At 40.2% G+C, this 25,920-nt stretch overlaps 1 protein-coding gene across 13 annotated transcripts in view; it reads right to left on the minus strand.

Annotated features, from left to right (window-relative positions):
* The window catches only part of ATXN2 (ataxin 2), a 110,540-nt gene extending 84,927 nt beyond the window's left edge, over positions 1–25,613 (minus strand). For 10 of the 13 annotated variants that reach the window (XM_040250640.1, XM_040250637.1, XM_040250636.1 and 7 more), the window contains exon 1: positions 25,278–25,612. In XM_040250640.1, coding sequence (XP_040106574.1) covers positions 25,278–25,489 — 212 coding nt within the window. In that variant the 5' untranslated portion in view covers positions 25,490–25,612. Of the gene's footprint in view, positions 1–24,198; positions 25,038–25,277 lie in introns of those variants that run through there. The other 3 variants (XM_040250626.1, XM_040250634.1, XM_040250639.1) reach the window with 2 other exon arrangements.
* Between the last annotated feature and the right edge of the window lie 307 nt (positions 25,614–25,920).

The raw sequence follows: 25,920 nt of genomic DNA on the forward strand, positions 1-25,920 counted from the left end.
ATTCTATAACATGAATGACTCTTGACAACATGAAAAATAAGACATCCAACAGGAAGAAGAAAGAGTCATTCCTCCAGGACTTCATGTGAAAAGGGTACACAGAGTCCTGGAGGAATGACTCTTTTTTCTTCCTGTTGGATTGACCTTTTTATGATTATAAAAAGTCCCTTTTTAGTAACTTTTTAACATCTATGTTGTCTAATATTAGTATAGCCACTCTTGCTTTCTTGTTTGCATGCTATGTCTTTTCATTTTCAACGTATTTATACCTATGCATATTAAGCATTTGCTTCCAATTCCAACTTTCCCACAGCCCCTTCTGTATCTATGAATTTGATAGCCAATGGAGATGAACTCTTAACAGAAATTATCTGTATAAACCTGATCCAGAGCCTTGCTCCTTCACCTAGAAAGTGTGTATCATGTTCCATTCTCCTTGTCATACAATCAACCTGACAACCCAATTCCAACTAATAAATGTAGAAGCAATGATGGAATTGGATACTATTTAGTAACCACCATAGTAGTAACTGTTTCAGGCCGAAATCACCAATGGATGCTAGTTTAATAAAGTATCAATAGAAACAGGATATTTACAAAGTCACAAAGTAACTCATCACAAGATACTGATTAATGATAAAGTGAAAAATAACTTTATAGAAAAGGAACCCAGCATCATCAAGTGATTACAGTTAACAGTATGAGCAATGAGACAAACATACATCATGCACCTCCTCTCAGGCAATGAGAATACATGTATCACTTCTGCAATATCTTTGCCAAAAATGTATATAATCTGAATCTAATCATGAGGAAATCTAAAACAAACCCTAATGGAGAGACACTTCACAAAATAACCTGTAATACTCAAACTGTCAAATCATGAAAGACTAAGGAACTATACCACATTAAAGGAGACCAACAAGGCATGACAATTGAATGTAACATATAATCCTGGATTAGTTCTTAGATCAGCTTTCTTTTGGAGTGCAGGGGGTCAGGGGAGCTGTAAAGAATAATACAAAACCAACTAGTACTATCTGAATAAGGTCAAGAGATAATAATTTGGCCCAATATTAATTCCCTTATTTTGACAACTGTACTGTAATTTTCTAAGAATATCCTTGTTATTAGGATATACACTCAAGTATTCAGAACTAAGGGGCACCATGTCTCTCATGTTTAATAAAATTATTTAAATTTTACATTAAATACATATTTTGGCTTCCCTGGTGGCTCAGAGGTTAAAGCGTCTGCCTGCAATGCAGGAGACCTGAGTTCGATCCCTGGGTCGGGAAGATCCCCTGGAGAAGGAAATGGCAACCCACTCCAGTATTCTTGCCTGGAGAATCCCATGGGCGGAGGAGCCTGGTGGGCTACAGTCCACGGGGTCACAAAGAGTTGGACACGACTGAGGGACTTTACTCACTCAAATACATATTTATACATTAATTTTAACAACAGAAAACGAAAAAGTGGAATGAGATGCTACTTGAGGAATACAGATGAAGGATATAGAAGAATTCTTTGTATAACTGTAACTTTTATTTATAACAAATTTTTAAAAATTATTAACTATGAGCTATTTATTAACTTCTACTTTAGTGTCCAAAGTGTCTGTACATTTCTGTAATAAAAAATACTTGCCTAGCCTTAAATGTTACCTTTTCAAGAAATCTTTCTTAGATTTATGTCATCCAATCAAACAAACAGTGCTCTCTTTGCTAGACTGAAATTTATCACAATCATTATGTTAACTATCATAATCGTAGTTAATAGGGAACCTATCATATGCCCACCAACTCAGGGCCATCACCTGACAATACGGTGGTGGTGGTTGTTCAGTCACTAAGTCATTTCTGATCCTCTGCAACCCCATGGACTGCAGCACTCCAGGCTTTCCTGTCCTTCACTATCTCCCAAAGTTTGCTCAAACTCATGTCCAATGAGTTGGCGATACTGTCCAACAATCTCGTTCTCTGTCACCCTCTTCTCCAGCCCTCAATCTTTCCCAGGGCCACTGTCTTTTCCAATAAGTCAGCTGTTCATATCAGGTGGCCAGAGTGTTGGAGCTTCAGTATCAGTCCTTTCATTGAATATTCAGGTTTGATTTCCTTAAGGACTGACTGGTTTGATCCCCCTGCTGTCCAAGGGACTCTCAAGAATCTTCTCCTGCACCATACTTCGAAAGTGTCAATTCTTTGGCACACAGCCTTCTTTATGGTCCAACTCTCACATTCGTACATTCAGAAAAACCATAGCTCTGACTATAAGGACCTTTGTTGGCAAAGATGTCTCTTCTTTATGCTATCTAGGTTTGTCATAGCTTTTCTTCTAAGGAGCAAGCATTTGTTAATTTCATGGCTGCAGTCACTGTCCATAGTGATTTTGAAGCCAAGAAAATAAAATCTGTTACCGTTTCTACATTTTCCCCATCTAATTGCCATCTATTTGACAACATGGTGTTTTTGTGCAGACCAGAAAATGATGCCTCCTCCAGGAAGTCACAGTCCCACACTAGAAAAAACCGTGCAGTCAGTAGACAATGCCTTTGTAAAAATTAAGAGGTATCAGAAACAAATGTAGTCCCAAAAGGCATATCATATAGCAAAGAAACTACTAGATTTCAACACCCACTTATGCCCTTGGCCAGGAGCTCTTCGATGAAATTAAACTGGAATAACCAATACTGGCAAACAGGATCTTGTCCATCCTTGTACCATCTACCAAAATCAGCACAGAGGAACTGTGCCTCATATACGATACATACAATAAGTATTTTGTGAATTAAATAAGCCCAGTCAAAAAAGAAAGAAAAAAAATGAACATGAAAGCTTTCAAAGTAAAGATCTTCCCCCAATTTATGATGAGATTATGTCCTGATAAACCTGCTATATAAGGTGAAAGTCAAAAATACATGTATATACCTAGCCCACCTTAAAGGTACTCAGAGCATTTACATTAGTCTACAGTGGGGCTCAATCATCTACCACAAAGCCTATTTTATAATAGTATTGAACATCTCATGTAACTTACTGAACACTGCCCTGAAAGTGAAAACCAGAGTGATTCTATGGGTACAGAATGATTGTAAGTTCTTACCACTTGTAATTGTCTGGCTGACTAGGAGCTCAGCTCACTGCCACTGACCAACACCATGAGAGAGTATTTTACCATATAAAGGTAACCTGGGAAAAGATCAAAATTCAAAGTAGGGTTTCTATTGAATGCTTACTGCTTTCACACCATCCTCAGTCAGGAACCATCTGTAATAATTCTTTAATCAAATATCAGCGAACTATAGCCCACAATTTGTTCTTGTTTGGGCTTTTTGAGTAAACATGGTTTTAAGTTTTTGAAGAGTTTAAGGGAAAAAACAAACAAACAAAAAAGCCAAGAACAATATGCAATAGAGAAATTATATGGCTCATAAAATCGCAAAAGGTCTGGGTCATTACAAGCAAAATCTGCTGACCTCTGAACCGAAAAATATGGCTGCTATGTCAATAATTGCAATTTAAAAATGAAGTCTACTGCTGTTTCACACAAATTAGTTCTTCTACAAGAAACTTAATAGCACTACTTTTCACGAAAGTTTAACGTACACAATTGAGAAATGTCATGAAAGTATTGTTGCTCTCGTTTATTTTTAGGCTTTACAATGTAATTCAATTGAAGGTGATTTATCTATTTTTAAAAAAAGGTATTTTACTAATGTACGTTTGAAAACACTGAGCAAGTTTCAGAAAGATAAGGACTTTGTAATGAAACTGTAGATTAAAACAGACGAGTCATAGTAAACAACTTGTGAACTCTCATTTGAACAAACTGTAAAAGAAAATTAAGGTGATGAGACACTCGAATTGGAGATTCTAACTTATGCAATAAAGCAAGAAAAAGAAATAAAAGGCACAATGTTTAAAAAAAAAAAAGGGGCACAATGTTTGGATAGAAAGAAGGGAAACTGTCATTAATAAATGACAACATGGCTATTTACGCAAAGAATTTACCCAAAAATACCCTACTAGAAGTAAGAGAGCTTGGCAAGGCTAACTCAAAATACATTAATAACCTAATCACAAAAGGTTTAAATAAAATTAAAAATATATATATATATTTCTCCCATCACTTGCCTACGACTATCATCAATCTCCTCTCTGTATCTATGAGATTATTCTTTTTCTCTCTCTCTGTTTTTAGCAAACTGAGGAGGCTAGCAACTCTAAATTCAAATAGAACAACTGCCAGATTAACTCACCCATGAGATCATCTAGATCAATGCTTCAAGAACTATTCCCACAAGAACTTATTTCAGCTTGCTGCAAACTGCTTGGGTTCAAATTCTGGCCCTATCACTTTCCAGCTCTGTAAGCTTAACCTTTTGACTTCAGCTCTTTGTATCTTAACTTCGGAATCTACAAAATGGTGCTAAAAATAGTATGGTCTTATAAAATAGTATCTTCTCACAAGGTTGTGAAAATGATATTCCATATAAACAGCCTGGCTTAAGAACAATGCCTGGCACATTACTAACCTCTTAATAATTATTACTTAATACAATTATAGAATGGGAAAGACTAGAGATCTCTTCAAGAAAATTAGAGATTCCAAGGGAACATTTCATGCAAAGATGGGCTCAATAAAGGATAGAAATGGTATGAACCTAAAAGCAGCAGAAGATATTAAGAAGAGGTGGCAAGAATACACAGAAGAACTGTACAGAAAAGATCTTCACAACCCAGATAATCATGAAGGTGTGATCACTCATACCCACCTAGAGCCAGACAACCTGGAATGAGAAGTCAGGTGGGCCTTAGGAAGCATCACTACGAACAAAGTTAGTGGAGGTGATGGAATTTCAGTCGAGCTATTTCAAATCCTAAAAGATGATGCTGTGAAAGTGCTGCACTCAATATGCCAGCAAATTTGGAAAACTCAGCAGTGGCCACAGGACTGGAAAAGGTCAGTTTTCATTCCAATCCCAAAGAAAGGTAATGCCAAAGAATGCTCAAACTACCACACAACTGCACTCATCTCACACACTAGTAAAGTAATGCTCAAAATTCTCCAAGCCAGGCTTCAGCAATACATGAACCATGAACTTCCAGATGTTCAAGCTGGTCTTAGAAAAGGCAGAGGAATCAGAGATCAAATTAGCCAACATCCGCTGGATAATGGAAAAAGCAAAAGAGTTCCAGAAAAACATCTATTTCTGCTTTATTGACTATGCCAAAGCCTTTGACTGTGTGGATCACAATAAATTGTGGAAAATTCTTCAAGAGATGGGAATACCAGACCACCTGACCTGCCTCTTGAGAAACCTGTATGCGGGTCAGGAAGCAACGGTTAGAACTGGACATGGAACAAACACTGGTTCCAAATAGGAAAAGGAGTAAGTCAAGGCTGGTGGCTCAGAGGTTAAAGCATCTGCCTGCAATGCAGGAGACCTGGGTTCAGTCCCTCGGTCAGGAAGGTCCCCTGGAGAAGGAAATGGCAACCCACTCCAGTATTCTTGCCTGGAGAATCCCATGGACGGAGGAGCTTGGTGGGCTACAGTCCACGGGGTCACCAAGAGTCGGACACGACTGAGCGACTTCACTTTCACTTTCAAGGCTGTATATTGTCAACCTGGTTATTTAACTTATATGCAGAGTACAACATGAGAAACGCTGGGCTGGAGGAAGCACCAGCTGGAATCAAGATTGCCGGGAGAAATATCAATAACCTCAGATATACAGATGACACCACTCTTATGGCAGAAAGCGAAGAACTAAAAAGCCTCTTGATGAAAGTGAAAGAAGAGAGTGAAAATGTTGGCTTAAAGCTCAACATTGAGAAAACAAAGATCATGGCATCTGGTCCCATCACTTCATGGCAAATAGATGGGGAAACAGTGGAAACAGTGAGAGACTTTATTTTTCTGGGCTCCAAAATCACTGCAGATGGTGACAGCAGCCATGAAATTAAGACGCTTGCTCCTTGGAAGGAAAGTTATGACCAACCTAGACAGTATATTAAAAAGCAGAGATGGGGGGACTGGGATAAAATAAACAAATAAATAAAAATCAGAGACATTACTTTGCCAACAAAGGTCCATCTAGTCAAGGCTATGGTTTTTCCAGTAGTCATGTACGGGTGAGAGTTGGACTATAAAGAAAGCTGAGCACCGAAGAACTGATGTTTTTGAACTGTGGTGTTGGAGAAGACTCTTGAGAGTCCCTTGGACTGCAAGGAGATCCAACCAGTCCATCCTAAAGGAAATCAGTCCTGAATACTCACTGGAAGGACTGATGCTGAGAAATGCAGAGAGCTGACTCATTTGAAAAGAGCCTGATGCTGGGAAAGATTGAGGGCAGAAGAAGGGGACGATAGAGGATAAGATGGTTGGATGGCATCACCAACACAATGGACATGGGTTTGGGTGAACTCTGGGAGTTGGTGATAGGGAGACCTGGCGTGCTGCGGGTCACGGGGTCGCGAAGAGTCGGACATGACTGAGCAACTGAACTGAATACAATTATTTACCTCATATTAGTTTTACTCAGAGGAAGGCTTGGCCACAAAGCCATGCACAATTAGATATGGCCTAGATACTCCAAAAGTTACACATATCTTGGATAAAATGGAATCCTGGGGGTTCAAGTTCAGTGCTGTCCAACAGAACTTTCTACAATGAATTTAAAAAAAAACTTCTATATCTATGCTGCCCAATAGCGACTAGGCACATATGGCAACTGAGCACTTGAAATAAGGCTAGTGTGACTGAGAAGCTGATTTTTCTTACATTTTAATTAACTTAATTCTAAATGTAAACAGCAGGACATAACACTGGCAGTCCAGTGGTTAAGACTGTGCACAGCATTTCCACTGCAGGGAGCATGAGTTTGATCCCTGGTTGGAGAATCAAGATCCTGCATGCTGTCTGGTATGGCCGAAAATTAATTAAATTTAAAATGCAGGACACACTAAAAAACTTTAATGTTAATAGCCATATGTAGATAGTGGCTGCCATATTGGACAATGCAGTCCTTTCTTTGAGCTTCTCCAGGAGTAGGTGTTATCTACTTTCCAAAGCATCCATTCCCTCTGACGTATACCAGGAGTGCTTCCTTATACTGAACTCAAGTCTCTCTCCCAACGGTTTTACCCATTGGTCATTTATCTTTCCTGGGGCCTCAGAACAACTTTAATCCCTTTCAAAAGACAAGTGATAACGGGGAAGGGAGTAACGGGAAACAAAATGAGCCATTCACTGATAACTGTAGGGTCTTAAATTGTTCCTTTTATATATGTTGAAATTTTCTTTTAAAAAATTCTCATTAAAAAAATTCTAATTAGCACTTATTTCAAGCTCACTTCATTTCTTCTCTGACTACAAAGACTTTCAAATCTGTTCCATGCTTTACTACTTGCTGCTACTGCTAAGTCACTTCAGTTGTGTCCAACTCTGTGCGACCCCACAGACGGCAGCCCACGGGGCTCCCCAATCTCTGGGATTCTCCAGGCAAGAATACTGGAGTGGGTTGCCATTTCCTTCTCCAATGCATGAAAGTGAAAAGTCAAAGTGAAGTCGCTCAGTCGTGTCCGACACTTAGCGACCCCATGGACTGCAGCCTACCAGGCTCCTTCGTCCATGGGATTTTCCAGGCAAGAGTACTGGAGTGGGGTGCCATTGCCTTCTCTGCTTTAATACTTAATCTCCTCCAATTCTTTCACACTGTGAACCAAATTTTTCAGCCAACAATCATGTTTATAAGCATCTCTGTACTTTGGCACAAACTTTTCCCTGCCTAGAACTTCCTCTTCTCTTCCACGGCCTTACTGGAAATTGCTTATCATTCTTCAAGATCCATCTCAACCCTCACTGCTTTTTAAAGGTTTTTTCTTCACTACTCACCCAGTAGTCATGTATGGATTTAAGAGCTGGACTATAAAGAAAGATGAATGCCAAAGAAATGATGCTTTTGAACTGTGGTGTTGGAGAAGACTCTTCAGAGTCCAGTGGACAGCAAGGAGATCCAACCAGTCCATCCTAAAGGAAATCAGTCCTGAATGTTCATTGGAAGGACTGATGCTGAAGCTAAAACTCCAATACTTTGGCCATATGATGCAAAGAACTGACTCACTGGAAAAGACTCTGATGCTGGTAAAGATTGAAGGTGGGAGGAGAAGAGGACAACAGAGGATGAGATGGATGGATGGCATCACCGACTCGATGGACCTGAGTTTTGAGTAAGCTCCAGGAGTTGGTGATGGACAGGGAGGCCTGGCATGCTGCGGTTCATGGGGTCGCAAAGAGTCGGACACGGCTGAGTGACTGAACTGAACACCCAAAGCAGTCATTCACTCGCTTCTCAGTGCTACCAGTTTACACTCCCTACATGCCTGCCATTCCCAACTACACTCACTGGGTAACCTGGAAGCAGAGCTGCTCATTCATTGTTTAACTATTCCAGTCTGATAGCTTCAAACTTTTAATGAAGTAATCAATAGTATGCATACCAGCTCAATGAAATGTTAATCTGTGTCTGCTGCTGCTGCTGCTAAGTTGCTTCAGTCGTGTCCGACTCTGTGAGACCCTGTAGACGGCAGCCCACCAGGCTCCCCCATCTCTGGGATTCTCCAGGCAAGAACACTGGAGTGGCCTGCCATTTCCTTCTCCAATGCATGAAAGTGAGAAGTGAAACTGAAGTCACTCAGTCGTGTCCGACTCTTAGCGACCTCATGGACTGCAGCCTACCAGGCTCCTCCATCCATGGGATTTTCCAGGCAAGAGTACTGGAGTGGGGTGCCATTGCCTTCTCCTACTATTATATTAATAGTATTACCCTAAACCCATTAACAAGCAGTTTCGGCATTCAGTTGTTCAAGTCGTTTTTACTGATTTCCAAACACATTAATAGTAACAGCTAAAAATTACTAAGCACTTACCACATGCCAGGCATTGACTTAAGTATTTTTCACATGTAATTCATTTAATCGTCATCACTCCCATTTCACAGAGGAAGAAACTCAAGCACAAGTGAAATAACCTGCTGTAAGTCACTAAGTAAGAAAAGACCTTGGGTGCCAAATAAATAGTGTGCAACTCTGGACAAGCCATTTTAAAATTCTTGTTCCTGTGTAAAACAAAGAGGATGCGTCATGATGATCTCAAATGCAAGCTTCCAATTCTAAAATTCAGATTTGGAGGAGGAGCAGAACACTGACTTGTGAAAAGAAACAGTGTTACTTTAGGCATTTACCAGAAAACAGTCTCAGGAGAAATGTGAATCTTTTCATTCTTATAGTTTACAGCAAGCTACTATGGTAAAACATGGAACATGTTTTCAAATAAGAAAGCTAATATATATAGGACAAGCAAAGTTCTGCAGGAGTTGATAAAATAAATGAGAATTAGTTTCATGGAACATGTGAACCGGATCTTAGAGGCTAAGTATAAAGATGTGGAAAAGGAGAATAGTGATAGAAGAGCAGGCAGAGAGTAGAGGCTGAGCTTGATACTTGCAGAGGCAATGAGAAAAGGAGACCATGATGATTAAATGGAGGTCATGTTCTGAAGTGGAGAAGGCGATGGCACCCTACTCCAGTACTCTTGCCTGGAAAATCCCACGGATGGAGGAGCCTGGTAGGCTGCAGTCCATGGGGTCGCTAAGATTCGGACACGACTAGCGACTTCCCTTTCACTTTTCACTTCCATGCACTGGAGAAGGAAATGGCAACCCACTCCAGTGTTCTTGCCTGGAGAATCCCAGGGATGGCGGAGCCTGGTGGGCTGCCATCTATGGGGTCACACAGAGTTGGACACGACTGAAGCGACTTAGTAGCAGCAGCATGTTCTGAAGAGTTAATGAAAAACATGACAGAAAGATAAAATGGGATTGGCAAATGTCCATGGTTCTGTGGTCTGTTTTTACATGGCCCAGAGCTAAGAATGCTTTTTACATTTAAAAACGTTAAAAAAAAAAAAAAAAAGAATATGCGAAAAAGATGGTTTGAGGCCTGTAGGCCCAAAATATTTATTATTTGCCTTTTTACAGATGTCTGCCAACCCCTGGGTTAGATTATGGCAAGTTTTGAGAGTGAAGAGGACCTCAGGCTTGGGAATAGGATGATTTTTGAACAGACGGTTGGCCCAACAAAAATAGAGTTTAAATCTAATAGCAAAAGGAAGGCTAGGTTAAACAGGTGTGAAAAATTAATGTGCTACAACACAAATAAAATATATGATAGCTAAAATGATTATCTGGCCCACAGAAATAACTGTACCATAGCCAGAAACTTCTCTAAAAGCCACGGAACAGAGGAATCATTTCTTCAACTATTCAATCCCTTCTTTCTGAAGGACTAATATGTGCTGCTGAAGTTTCACTCAGTGTGTCCTTCTAGCCTCAGGGCTATGCAGTATCCAGTTTGACTAAGACAGAGTAGAGAAATTGGTCCTAGCACTCTAATTCTCCTACAGAAACATAAGTGGTATTGGAATTCTTAGATCAAGTCAAAAATGCCTTCTTAACCCACAAGAGTACAGTACTACTGAGTTCAAATTAATTATGGATAACAACTATCAATTACAAAATAGGCAGATGCAGAAAGCACCACCATTTATAACACTGCTTTCAAATTTTAAAATAAAAATCTTGAGCTTATCAGATTCATTTATTAAGAGAACTGCTAGGACTGAGGCATGCTTAATTGAAGCCATTTTATGGCTAATAATGAATAAATTGCTTTCTTCATTGATTTTTATCTGCTTTTATTTTATCATAGAGCTGAACTAGAAGGAGTGGGGCACAGTTATTAAAAGCAAAAGCTCTGAAGTCTTATAGGGTTAGAATCTCAGCTTTATCACTTCCTAGCCCTTGACCCTGGACAAGTTCCTTAATTTATCTGAACCACCATTTCCTGTAAAGTGGATATGGTACTACCAACATGACAGGCTGGGCTGTTCTAAGGATTAAAGGATATATAAGTAATGCACTTGGCACGGTTCCTGAAACCCAATAGGCACGAAACAAATGCTAACTATCATTATATAAATAGAAAGCACTCCACAAACTGTTTTTACATCATATACACATATCTATAGACTTTTTCCTTCAGAAAAATGGCTTCCATTTGGCTCACAAATGCTGGTTTTTTCTAACATGTTTTACAGAGGGAAAAAAGCGTTATAATAAATAGGAATTCTCATTTATTCTCTAACCTTTTAGACTGAGTTAAAAATATATAGACTTCCTATGTAACATTTACAGATTATGAACAACTAAATTCCTTATCTGTCACAAATGTAAATTCGTCATTTTCTTTTCCACTTTTCATCCCAAGGAGGTTGTTTATGTACATTCCTTCACTCAGTGAAGCTAGTGACGCAATTCCTGGTCAGTTAAAATAAGAAACTAATTGTAACATTCCTTAAATTCATCACCAGTTTTCTCCTATTCTCACTTGCATATACTTTTTCAGAGATCCTAAAGTAAACAATAGTTAAGTCATTCCGTCTCTGCCACTTTCTAGCTAAGTTAAAACAGGTCACTTAGCTTCTCTGGGCCTTAGCTTCCTCACAGGTAAAATGGGAAGGCCCAACAGATTATCTAACAGGATTGTGCGATAATCAAATGAGGAAAAAAAAGTGCATACCTTATATATATATATAAAAGGTATGTATATGCCCCAGCAGAACAGGAAGCTCATTTTCCTCTCCCTTTCAATTACGACCCTAGTCGGCTTTCACAAGCTTAGACCAGGAGGCTTCCCAAACATAGTGATTTCTGTTACTCATCAGTGGCTATCCCAAAAGCATTAAAAGGAATAAGACCCTTAGCAACATACCAGAATGCTACTAAGAGGGCCAATCTTCTGAAAAAGCAGTAAGCCTTTTCTCCCTTCATCTGAAAGACTTCCTTCCAATATTTTATTAGATATCCACTCCAGTGTTCTTGCCTGGAGAATCCCAGGGACAGGGGAGCCTGGTGGGCTGCCATCTATGGGATCGCAGAGAGTTGGACACGACTGAAGCAACTTAGCAGCAGCAGAAGCATATTAAGTAAGCATTAGCAACTCAAACATATTGTGGGGAATCAAAGGTTTGAACTTTCTGCCCTGTTTCCCTTAATAACAGTATATAAGCTCCAGGAAGGGAGAGACCGCGTCTAGCTTATTTACCACTGTACTCCCCAGAACCAAGCAAACACAAGGTACTCAGAAAGTTATGGTTTGCCTATAAAACAGATGCCATGTTCCATTTGAGATGACAACTTTTCCTTGGTAGGGTAAACTCATCTGCTTAATAATGAAACCAATATTCATAGCGTCAATAAATAATCTACCACTTACTGTGTATACACAGTAGTACAAAGCACTTGTCCCTGTCTTCAGGATGCTCTAAATCCACAAGGCAGACAACGCAATACAGAAGTTCCTCTTCTTTCAAACAAGTTAGATCCCAAACAGTTTCTTGTCACCAAAGATAATAAACAAATGGCACATGAAAAGATGTTCAATATCATTAGGCATAAGGAAATGGAGTCAAACCACAATGAAATATCACTACATAGCCACCAGAATAACTGAAATTAAAAACCAGCCTAACAAGTGTTGGGCTTCCCTGGTTACTCAGTAGTAAAGAATCTGCCCGCCAATGCAGGAGACTTGGGTTCAATCCCTTGATCAGGAAGATCCTCTAGAGAAGGAAATGGCAACCTGCTTCAGTTTTTGCCTGGGAAATTCCATGGACTCAGGAGCCTGGTGCACTACAGTCCATGGAGTCACAAACAGTCAAGACACAACTTAGCAACTGAACAACAATACCAAGCGTTGCCAAGAAATTAGAGAAATTAGAAATCAGTTACTAGGACTATCTTGTTGGTCCAGTGGTTAAGAATTCACCTGCCAATGAAAGGGACACTGGTTCAATCCCTGGTCCAGAAAAATGCCACATGCCATGGGCAACTAAGCCCGTGCACCACAACTACTGAGCCCATGGTCTAGAGCATGTGCTCTGCAACAAGAAGTCACTGCAATGAGAAGCCCATGCACTGTAACTAGAGAGTAGCCCCACTTGCTGCAACTAAAGAAAACATGTGTGTGGCAATAAAGACCCAGCACAGCCAAAAATGAACTTTACAAATGAAAATCCTAAAAAAAAAATCAGTTACTTTAGAAGTTTTGCAATTACTTTCAAAATTAAATAAACATTTGCTATACAACTTACCATTTCTATGTATTTAATCAAGAGAAATAAAATTGTTATGACCACACAAAACCTGTACATATTCACAGCAGCTTTTTTCATAATAGCCAAAACTGCTAACAATTTAAAAGTCTGTCATTTGATCAACAACCATTGTATTTGCACACAACAGAATACTACTCAACAAGGTAGAAACTGTTACATGCAGTAACATGAATCTCAAAGTATTTTGTTACATGAGAGAAGGCAATCATAAAAGGCTGTATAAAGACAAAATTTTGTGGCTCAGCTGGCAAAGAATCCACCCGCAATGCGGGAGACCTGGGCTCGATCCCTGGGTTGGAAAGATCCCCTAGAGAAGGGAAAGACACTCACTCCAGTCTTCTGGCCTGGAGAATTCCATGGACTGTATAGTCCATGGGGTCACAAAGAGTTGGACAGGACTGAATGACTTTCACTTTCAAAATGTTAGGAAATAGATCAGTGATTGCCAGGTTTGGAGGAAGGGGACTGACTGAAAAGAAGGAAAACTTTATGGGCTGATACTATGATTGTGGTGGTAGTTTTATGACTATGTTTTTCAAAACTCAAGAACTATTCACTAAAAAGTGTTAGAGTCAGTCAGTCAGTCGTGTCTGACTCTTTGTGACCCCATGAAAGGTAGCCCACCAGGCTCCTCCATCCATGGGATTCTCCAGGCAAGAATACTGGAGTGGGTTGCCATTTTCCTCTCCACACTAAAAAGGGTGAACTTTATTTTTTGTAAATTGTATTTCAGTATGTCTAATTAAAACACAATTTACTACAATAACTGTCTAGCAATTTAAGCTAAACCACAGCACACTGAGCAATGAAATTTTAAAAATTTCTTCTGCATATCCCTGTGATCCTAAGTCCAAAATGGACAGGAGAAAATTTAAACACTTAAAGACCCAATATATGAACATTCTATTTGGCATCTTTTCCCAAAAGACAATCGCTTAATAATCTTTTCTGTTATCACTAGAAATGCTTTAGACTCTTTATTCAGAACTGTGAACCTGTATCACTGTAAGTCTACAAAAATTTCAGCAATAGCATTTTAACTACTTTAGCCTTCTCCCAAATTAACACTACTCCCTGCAAACTTCCAAGTTTTTCCATTTCATCCACTAATTCTCTTTAACTTTAGCTGATTATTACTGACTCAATAAGCATGGTACTTTCTGCTCTCTGTCCTTCAGAATAATTCGTCTCATCCCAAGCTATCATTTCCTACTACTTATTTTTTAAAATCTCTCATTTCTATCATAATTAAGTGCTTTCTTCTGACTGGAGCTATCAATCCTCACTGCTGCTGCTCTCTCTGAAAATGACAACTTTAACAACAACAAACTAAGCTCAAACACAATAAACACAGAGAAGTTTAAAATGACAAGGGTCACTGACCATAAACCCATTCCCCTCCCCAAAATGGAAAAAAAAAAAAAAAAGGCCCTCTATTGGTGGGATGAACCCACTTTTGTTCTGCGGTGTAGCTCTGCTTCTGTTTCAGAGATCATCCTAAGGAGAAAGCCTGCCAAGTGGAGGAGCTGCTACACTTAAATACAAGACACTGTATATGGTATGTCCCTGGTAGTCCAGTCGTTAAGAATCTGCCTTGAAATGCAAGGGTTATGGGTTCCACCTCTGGTAGGGGAACATAATGCCATGGAACATTATGAAGCCTTCAAGCCACAAATACTGAGCCCACATACTCTGGAGCACAAGTGCCACAACTAAGACTTGATGCAGCCAAATAAATAACAATAAAAAGACACCATACACTGAATACCACAGGAACGAAACTTGTCAAAAGCTACAGGGGCACAGGAAGAATCCCATTTTCCTAGGGCAAATATGGTGAAACACCATGCAAAAGAGAATCTGGGCTAAGCCTTCAAAAACCTATGCTTAGGAGGACAAGATAACTAGACTGACACAACTTGATTTATTCTAGAGAATACAGTATCCCCAATCTGTGGAGGGACTTGACTAACATATTATTCATTAACAGTCTGGATTTGATTCAGCTAGAAATGAGAGCCATTAAAAGTTTCTTAACAGAAACAGTACACAATTAAAGATGTTTAGGAGAGGGTTTTTTTTTTTTTTTTTTGAGGTGGTGACAGAGATTTCTCATGGCTGTGGAGTATGTGGGAAGTATCTGGCCATGAAGTAACCAATTAGGAAGTTTACTAAGCTACAGTCAGCAAATACCCTCTGGTGACCATGATAAAAAGACTCAATCCACCCCCTTTGTCTATCTACATCTCTTCTCTAAAGCCAAATGAAATCTCAGAATCCTCCAAACAATACACCTATCAATCACAATTAACAGACAAAGTGAAACCTATTTGCCAGCCAGATTAAGGATCAAGAAAGGAAAAGCATGCCCGGTGGAAACAGAGGAACTTCACTTTGGATTCCAGTTCCTAAGTTAAAAGGACTAAAGAGACACTTTGCCACTTATATGTCAGAAAACAAAAAATAGCAAAGTCTAATTGGAACACATACAGAAACTTTTTCTAGATAGGTAGATTTCTCCTTAGAATACTAAATTAGTATCAAATTTTGAAAACAATTCTTAAGAAACATATTATTAATACAGAGAAGAGGGAAAAAGATTCTACAGTCAGTTATGCAGCCAATGATGAGAGAATATTCGCAAATAATGTCTGTGGCCTTAATTTCTTCAACAGTAAAGAGAATGAAAACTAAAAACTCACCAGAGTCACTTCCAACTCCAAATCTGTGTAATTCTAAAATACTGAGGGAATTACCTGGCTTATTAATGGTTAGGGCTTTATGCTTTCACTGCCAAGGACCCAGGTTTGACTCCTGGTCACAGAAATAAAAATCCCACAAATGCATGGGAGTGACCCAAAAAGCATAAAATACTGACAAGCTTAATATATAAAATGCAGAATCTCACTTTTTAAGGAAGGTATTCTTTCCCACTTTAATAAGTACAGAAACAGCCTGAGAGTAACTTGCCGATTCGGTCACTCAACCATCTGACCACTTAAGTGTCAATCATGGTTCAGAAGACTACTACACAATCATGAACAAAATGAAGTTGCGGTCTTCAGAACTTCAATTTTAGTCACGAGGGGATGAACTCCAATTCTAGTCCAGATTAGGGTTATCAGATAAAAGATACACAGTTAAATTTGGATTTCAGGTAATAAATAATTTTGTTCCATGCAATTTTCGATCTATTTATACAAAAAAATTAGTGGTTGTTTATCAGAAATTCCAGTTGGGGGGGTATAAACTAGAAGTTTGGGACTGACACACACACACCATTATATATAAACTAGATAACCAACAAGGGCCTACTGTACAGCACAGAGGACTATTCTCAATATTCTATAATAATCTATGAGGGGAAAAAAATCTGAAAAAGAATACACATGCCTGAATCAGTTTGCTGTACACCTCAAACTAACACAACATTGTAAATCAACTGTTTTTTAAAAAATAAAAATGCAAGTTTAACTGCTAAATCTGGCAACTTTAGTGTATATATTAACGGCAAAACCCTTTCTCAATCCTTTTACTGTATCTCAGTGCCTCTAAATCAGTGACTTTGACTACACTAATGAAAAATTACAGTTTAAATTGTAACACAGTATATATACAGTAATTGAAATAAGTTCCTTAAAACAATTCTCACCCTTAGAATAAGATACTATAGTGCACTGCACTTTAAAAAAATGTTTCTAAAAGGCCTGTCATGACCCACTAAAGTGATCTTACAACTTACTAAGTGTTCATCACCTACAGTTTGAAATACTCCTTTCAAAGATGAAAAACAATTTAACCTTGTCTTATGAGTCACCATTAGGAGCACATCAATTAACTACATTATGCCATAAAATAGTAATGCCTCTGGGGTGTACAAAAGTATGGAGTTACCAATTTATAGTCAAAACACCCATGATGGTAATAAACTTTTGAGGTCTTGTGTCTGTTTTTTTTATTATTTTCCCATCTCTTAACTTCCTATCATACTATTATTACTTCTCATTGCTACCAATGTTTGCCCCTAAAACATTTTACTTGCTGGCAATCTGTAAATCAAAAAAGCAAGCTAAGGGACTTGGCTAATGGGCCAGTGGTTAAGAATCCACGTGCCAATGCAGGGGAAACAGGTTCAACTCCTAGTTTGGAAGATTCCACATGCTGCAGGACATATATACCCACGTGCCACAACTACTGAGCCTGAGAGCTCTACAGCCAGTGCTCTGCAGAAGCCACTGCAATGAGAAACCCTTGCACAGTAACTAGCGAGCAGCCCCTGCTGGCCACAACTAGAGAAAGCCTGTGTTTAGCAATGAAGACCCAGCACAGCCAAAAATAAACAAAACTATACACACATACACGTAAATATATATATAAAAAGAACAAGCAAAGCAGAACCATGTATGAAGTGAGAAGACGCCCTGAAGTGCTCCCCTTTCTGTAATCGGCACAAGGTTCAACATAAAGACCTTAAGTCTTTTCTCTACCTTATTTTCAAGTGTGTTTTGGAATGAAAATAGTTACTACCCAAGGTCCACAAAAAATGTTTATGAGCTCCAAAAGAAGAATGTACAATTTAATTCAAAACAAGACTTTTCTTTTTTAAAAACTAAGACTATAATCAGGATTACTCTAGATTATTTACAAAGATTACCTCTAAGAATATTTTTTAACATACGACTTATAAAAGGCAATATGAACAAAGTGGCAATCAAAAAATTTGACATTGACAACACTTGTAGATAGTCTTTCTCTCAAGGTAACACTTTCAAGAGGACAACATTCTGAAGTTCTGAAACTCAGTAAAAATAAGCCATGCACCACAAAACTGATGAGAATTACAAAGAGTCCAATATAGCATGCCATTTTATCCAGTTCCCTAAATGCTGCTAACTACTAATCATGGCATGCAACTGATATTTTATAGCAACTTGACTCAACTTCAAGGCTTAAAGTATAAGTAAACTACGTAAGAATTATTTTAAATTAAAAGGAATTTCAAATTTTCACATGAATACAACTGCAAATAATTTTAAGCAAATAAAGCCTAAGATTAACAGTTGTGGTAAATTTTCATCAACAACCCAGATTTGTAACAATACTATACTACTAAAAATAACAAAACAAAGGATTTAACATTTAAGCAGATTTTACACCACATATATACAGAATCACGTATTTTTTTAAAAAGATGAGCAAACAGACCTTCTATTTCATCGAGCCAAGATCGAGGTTACAAAACATATCCTGAGAGGCAGCATGATCTTGTTTATGTCTCTGTCTGCACTTATTAACGGAGAAGGCGATGGCACCCCACTCCAGTACTCTTGCCTGGAAAATCCATGGATGGAGGAGCCTGGTAGGCTGCAGTCCATGGGGTCGCTAAGATTCGGACACGACTAGCGACTTCCCTTTCACTTTTCACTTTCATGCATTGGAGAAGGAAATGGCAAGCCACTCCAGTGTTCTTGCCTGGAGAATCCCAGGGACGGTGGAGCCTGGTGGGCTGCCATCTATGGGGTCACACAGAGTCGGACACGACTGAAGTGATTTAGCAGCAGCAGCAGCACTTATTGAAAATGAAGGAGATGTAACAAAATTCTACAAATTTTTTGCTCTGGGCAAGTGCCCTAACCTCTCAAAGGTTAAAATTTCTTCCCTTCTAAGACAAGATACTCTGTTATTTTGTTATGCTCTAAAATCTTGTTTTAGGGAAAAAAATATTGACAAAGACAATATATACTCTTGATTCCAAAACAGTTTTCACAAAGTCTGAAAAGACATACACCAAATTTCTAACAGTGGTTATCTCAAAGAAAAGATTGTGAGAGATTTTAATTTAAGGGAATTTGGGGGGATTCCCTGGGGTCCAGTGGCTAAGACTCCATGCTTCCAATGCAGGGGGCCTGGGTTCAATATCTGGTCAAGGAACTAGATCCCATATATTGCAACTAAGACCTGGCACAGCCAACTAAATAAATAAATAGTGTTTAAAAATTTTTTTTTAATGCTAAATAAATGAATTTGGACTTTTTAAAAAAATCCTCTGTACTCTTCTACAATTAAATGTTTAAAATGCACTTTTTTAAAAACACAGTTTTTCAACTTATAAACAATAGAACTTTCAAATACAAATGAGGAAATACACAAGGACTTTCTCAATTTCAAGAGAAAATCTGATTTGGACAATGGTTTAAGTACATCTCTCATCTATACTGTAAGCAGTGCGGACCACATTCTGCATGTTTGAATGCCCTAAAGCAATATGTGTGTGTGCAATATATATATAAGAAAAATTTTTAGTAGAAAATTATACTTTAAGGATACATAAAAATAATTAAGATACAGCTCAACGTATTTCTAATCATAAATAATGTCAGCAAAGATTATGGTATCAAAAATGTCTACATTACAAATTCTAGACTTAGGTGCTACAACCTTTCAAAAGCTTGATACCAGCTTCATGTTCACTGATGAGTAAATTTTCTGATGAATATATCCTTATTTTTGAAGTCTAACATCTTAGGAGGCAAAAAGACTTCAAGAGGAACGTGCAATCTACTCTTAATGACAGTCTTCCTTAAAAGATCACTGTCTGGACCTCTTAAAATGGTATGGTTAACAGTCATAGATGACCCAGATATATTAAAAAAAAAAAGCAAGTACTTTCAATTAAAAAGATACAGTAGCAGGTAGACCTGTTAATAAACTGTATCTCCATCAAAGTCACAATCATTTAAAATAGATACAAAGACAGGGTTTTCTTTAGGCTTAAACCTTTAATATGGTATCAAAATACTATTACTATCTCATCAAAATAGAAAATTACAATTCTAGGGGAAAAAATTTTATGAAAGCTTAAAAATCCTTTTCAAGGTATAAAAGCACACTCTGCAATGATGAAAATAAGTGCTAACACAGCTGTAACAACTTAGAAAAAAAAAACTCCCTTAAGTTGAAACATATGTCTATTAAATAGCTATGATATGAGTTAACATCCCCTGTGTAAAAGTATAACTGTCTCTCTAATTAGAGAAACAGAGAAAATACAAATTTACATTTAACCAAAAGAGAAGCACCGTGACCGATAGCATGCACTGTGTTGACTTTTCAGAATGCAAAATGTGTAAGCAACTATAGTCTTACTTTTACCTTTGTCAAAGATAACCCATTTGTTGTAGGTTTTTGCCAAATCTTAAAAAGTGTATTTGTACTCCTGAAACTAACACAACACTGTAAATCAACTTGCTATTGTTCAGTCACTCAATCATGTCCCACTCTTAGCGACCCCATGGACTGCAGCTCTGTCCTCTACTATCTCCTGCAGTTTGCTCAAATTCATATACATTGAGTCAGTGATACTATCAATAAAAAAAATTTTAAGTGTATTTTTCTCTAGATATTTAAAATGAAAATTAAACTGATAAGGTAAAATTAAAAAGCCAACTAAAAAACAAAAACGTACCTCATTTAACAGCCATCTATATTATCTCTGGATTAATTTCAAATTTGACTACCATCAATATCCCCATAAAAGAATGAATTAGCAAAGGATGATGCAGTTTAAACCTTATAAACTATAATTGGGGCCATATGATTAGTTAATCTTGATTAAAAGCAAATGGCTAACTACCACACCTTCAAAACTTTGTTTAAACGTTATCTCTTCAACAAGGCCTCCCCTGATCCATTTAAAATTGCAACCCGTTCTCTTCCCCCACACTCCCTTAATATGCCACATCAGAATGTAAAAGGGTTTCCTAGGTGGCTCAGTGGTAAAGAAGCTGCCTACCAGTGCAAGAGATGAAGACAAGGGTACGATCCCTAGGTGGGGAATACTCTCTGGAGAAGGAAATGGCAACCCATTCCAGTTTTCCAGGCTTGGAAACCCCACGGACAGGAGTCTGGCTACAGGCTATGGGGTCGCAAGAGTTGGACACGACTTAGCGACTCAAAGAAGTAAACAATGGCAGAGAGCTATCTTTTCTTTTATAAATATCCCAAGCACCTACATCTCTACTGTACACAGATTTTCAATGAATCTATGTATTGAATGAATGCAGTTTTCTTTAGGCTCTTATATAAGAAATTTAAAGACATGAAAATCTCACCAATATTTAAAAGGAAACATGATAAATAATTACAATGAACTGCAGCATAATTTCTAAATCACAATGCCTTAAGAGAAAGCAGCAGTAAGCAGGTCCTAAACTGAAAATTACTGAAAATTTTCACTTACACTTAATCCTGTATCCAAAGAAATTCTAATAACGTGTAAGTGCTCGGCCATGTTCGACTCTTTGTGACCCCATGGATTGTAGCCCGCCAGACTCCACTGTCCATGGGATTTCCCAGGCAAGAATACTGAAGAGGGTTGCCATTTCCTCCTTCAGGGGATCTTTCCAACTCAGGGATCAAATCCACTGTCTCCTGTCTCCTAGCATTGCAAGCAGATTCTTTACCTACTGAGCCAACGTGGAAGCCCGTTTTTTAGAGTCTGGAATACAGTAATAGGACTGTAAACTCATATCTATATCTATGTACATACACACACACACATTTCTTTTTTAAAACTGGGGAAGGGAATGTGGAACAGAAAGAGATAAGGTTTAACTAGTGATAATTCCCAAAAGTATTATGAAATTTAAAAAAAGTTACCAAAAATATTTCAATCATAAACTAGCAGCTGATTAAAAAATACTTTGAGATGAATGAGGAAGGTTAACCAAAAAATACGAAAGTTTTAGAATAAGGTCCTCAAGACTGTCATTCCTCTAATGAGAATCATCAGCCCAATAGTTATACCATGTGTCCTCATGAGTATTAACAATTTTCAAGACATTTTCACATGCATTATTAAATCCTCAGAGACACTGAATTCCAAGATAAACAGATAACAAAAGCACTAAATTGTGTATGCACTTGACAGTAAATCCAACTTTTCCCTTGAAAATCCCCCAAAGTTCAACAACCTACAAAGAAACCATTCTATAAAAGAGCCACCTCTTGAACACACAAGTCTTCTGAAGAGAATTATGGCACTACCAAGCATAAAATCTTGAAGCCCTTTGACCCAGTAAAACCACTCCTGGGAACCTTCTCTAAGAAAATACTTAGACCAAGAGAAAAAGCTGTTAATAAAAAGATGCTTACTGCACCACTATCTACAATAGCAAAAAATGTGGAAGACCAAATCCCCACAACAGAATGGTTAAGAAAAATTTAAGAAAATTCATAATGTGGTGTTAAAGAAGAAAAGAGCTGAATACAAAATAACATATACAATTACTAAAACTATATAAAAATCAAAGTGGCAAAAATAAGAATTGGATTAAGGTAAAATTATAACCAAACTTTCTAAGAGAAAACAGCCACCTTTAAAACATATGACAAAGAATTTTTGAAAGCCACGAAAATCCACTATTTACAACAGAAAAAAAGGTCAAATATGATGAAATGTAGTACTATTTAAAGCAGACGTGAATTTCTAGACTTTCAAGAATATTTTATTGTCTCTAAACATATCAAACCCAAGGCTGCATTTTTTTTTTAAAATTCACCTTTGGTCCCAGAAACACATTAACTGCTGATACACCCAAGTGTAACTGAAGAAACTTTAGAAACTGTTATTAGTTTACAAAGACATGAGTAACAGTGATTCAAATTTGAAAGGAATTCTACAAGGACATTAAACATGTAAAGGAACAAAATTTCACACTATATGAATTCAACTCATTAAATGAAACATCACACATTTATCAACGAAAAATAAGGGCTACTATTCATGCCTCAAATAAAAAAACTTAAAACAAGATTCTAAATCTTAAATGTTTATAAAGTCTCAAGGAACAAAAAACGATCTGTGGTAGGAAAACATTCCAAATAGTTTTGATCACTCAAGCCACTCTTGAACAAACAGTTATAATTTTTAAGCCTAAGAAAGCATATGCAAACTAAGTTTTAATTTTTAATTATTTGAACAAGTTGAATACATCTGCCAGATTCCTTTTTTTTTTTAAGATTTTTGATGTGGATCATTTTTAAAGTCTTTATTGAATTGGTTACAACATTGCTTCTGTTTTATGTTTTGGTTTTTTTGGCCCCAAGGCATGTGGGATCTTAGCTCCCCAACCAGGGATGGAGCCTGCACCCCCTGCACTGGAAGGTTAAGTCTTAACCACTGGACCACCAGGGAAATCCCCAGATTCCTATCTGATCCCAAGAAGGAAAAAACAGTGCACCCTTTTTTATAAAAATTATGTTTAAATTTTTTCCTTTTTTTTTTTCTCTCTATTGATGCCACGGAAAATGGGGAACTGAAGTTACAGAACCCTACACGGACAGAACTGGGAAAATAAGCATTCCCCCCCACTTTTCTGAACTAGTTTTGACAGGAAGCATCTGTAGATGCTTCAAAGGAGAAACTGGGAGGACGGGTGGTGGGTAGGGTAGAAAGCAAGTCAATCAATGTTCCCGATTGCCCCGCCATGGAGGCAGAATTCCTTAAAAAATCAACTCCGAATCATCTTGATGGATAACTTCTGCCACAAATGAAAATTGTTTGGAAATCGACTGCTAAAAACCTTTTTTCAAAAAGAAAACTCTGCATGAAAAAATCCCCTTATCTCACCTTCTAAAGCCAGGAGATCTAAGGAGGGCCCTTATCCGAGCCTGCCAACCCCGCCTAGGCCTAAGGGAAGCATGGCAGTGCCGGCAACATGGATGGGGCACGGGGAAATGGACTTGCGTGCCCTTGGTGAGCTCTGGCGGCACTCCCCAAATTAAGGACACTGGCCACAATGGAATGGAGTCTATTGACATTTGCTACTCCGTTTGAACACTAAGCATTTTCGTAGTTCGTGAAATACGAACTGACAACCCCCCCACATACACACACACCCCCTCCAGAGCCAGACCCACGTCACTGAGACAACGCTGAGCCCTCAGTCTGTACCACAAACCTGGGTCATGGTGGGGAGTGGGGAAAACCAAGCAAGTAAACACCCGCATTTCTGCCTTCCGGAACCCCACCGTATCTCCTGCTGCGATTGCTCTCCTCTTGAAATTTATAAATTGGGGCAAGGGTTGAGGAAAAATACACAGCGTGCCCGCGCCCTGCCGCCGCCACCACCACCACCCCCTCGGTCCTCAGTCCAGCCCTCGCCCACCACTATTCAAAGGGGCCTTCTTCGCGGCCTCAGAACAGCAATGCGGCTCAGCCACCACCCGCGCGGGAGAGGCCTTGCGGGGGAAGGAGGGAGGCCTGGAGGGGGCCGGACACTCCCCACCGCTTCCTTAGGTGGGGGAGGACGGGACGCTGCGGGAGACTGCACTGAGCCCCACAATTTCAGAGCAGCTCTGGAGCCCCGGGCCGCCGCCTTAGACTTAAATGGGGAGGGGTGAGGAGGTTCCCTGTCCACTCACCTCAACCCGGTCCTTCGATCTCTCCCTGGGCAGGGAAGCGGGTGGATGAGAAGACTGGACAGACCCTAATGATATTCCAGATAAGCCCGCGGCTGCCCCTTTAACAGGCAGGGGGCTTGGGGGGGGGGGACGATGCTGCCCTAACTTTCCCCCTCCCTCGTTATTCCCAAACGGGGGAGTTGGCAAGTTTCGGCAGATAACCTAAAGACCCTTCCATGTTAACATTTAAAGGGGATGGAAGCTGTCCCCAGGCATCCCCCCGTTGGGGGCGGAGGAGCCTTAAAGAAGGTGATCAAGGGCTGACAATCGCCGAGACCTGTGAACCCCTCCCAAACACTTAAATGGAGAGGGGGAGGCTGCCCAGTCCTTCCATCTTGACCGTTTGGCGGAGGGGGGTGGGGATGCTGCAAGAGACATCGCCATTCCCAGAGGGATCCCGCGGCGCCCACTCACCCGACCCACCCCCCCAGGCTCTAGACGGGAGCCCCACCCCCACTGCAGGCCCCTAGTCCCGCCGGTCACGGGGCGGGGACCGCGGTGCGGGCCGCGGGGGAGGGGACGTCAGGCCCGAGCTCGTCCAGGCCCCGAGCCGAGGCGGCTGAGGCGCGACACCCACCTGCCCAGGCCCGGCCGCCCGCCGCCTGCGCTAGCCGCCGCCACTGAGGAGGAGGAGGAGGAAGCCGCGGCCGAGGACGACGAGACTGAGGACGGCGCGGCGGCCGGCGACGTGAGAAGGCCGCCGCCGCCGCCGCCAGGCTTGCGGGCATTGGCGGCCGCGGGCATTGGCGGCTGCTGCTGCTGCTGTTGCTGCTGAGGCTTCAGCGACATGGTGAGGGGCCCATACACCGGCCCGCACGCCGGGTGGGGACAGCCGGGAGCCGGGCGCGCCGAGGAGACGCCGGAGCGCGGCGGGGACGCGCGGGCGCCGAGCGGGGAGGCGCGGGTTGGCGCGGCCGGGGGGGCGCCCGGGCCAGCGAGGGGGAGAAGAAGGACGACGAACGGGCGGGGAGGCCCGCCGAAACCGAGAAGTCGCCGGGAGCCGGGCCGGGCCGCGCCGCCGTTGCTACCAAAACAGTCTGAGGAGGAGGGAGGCGAGCGCTGCCCGGAGGGAGGGGGGCCGGGGCCGGGCGGGGGAGGGGCGGCGGATGGATACGGTCCCGGAGCCCCGCCGCCGCCGCCCCGCCGCGCCGGCCGCGGGAGCGAGCGCCGCCCAGGCCACCTGGCCGCAGCGAAGCGACGAGGCTCGATAGCCACCGCGG

Source organism: Oryx dammah, unplaced genomic scaffold (genome assembly GCF_014754425.2).
Source record: "Oryx dammah isolate SB20612 unplaced genomic scaffold, SCBI_Odam_1.1 HiC_scaffold_12, whole genome shotgun sequence".
In the NCBI taxonomy this organism is placed as follows: domain Eukaryota; kingdom Metazoa; phylum Chordata; class Mammalia; order Artiodactyla; family Bovidae; genus Oryx; species Oryx dammah.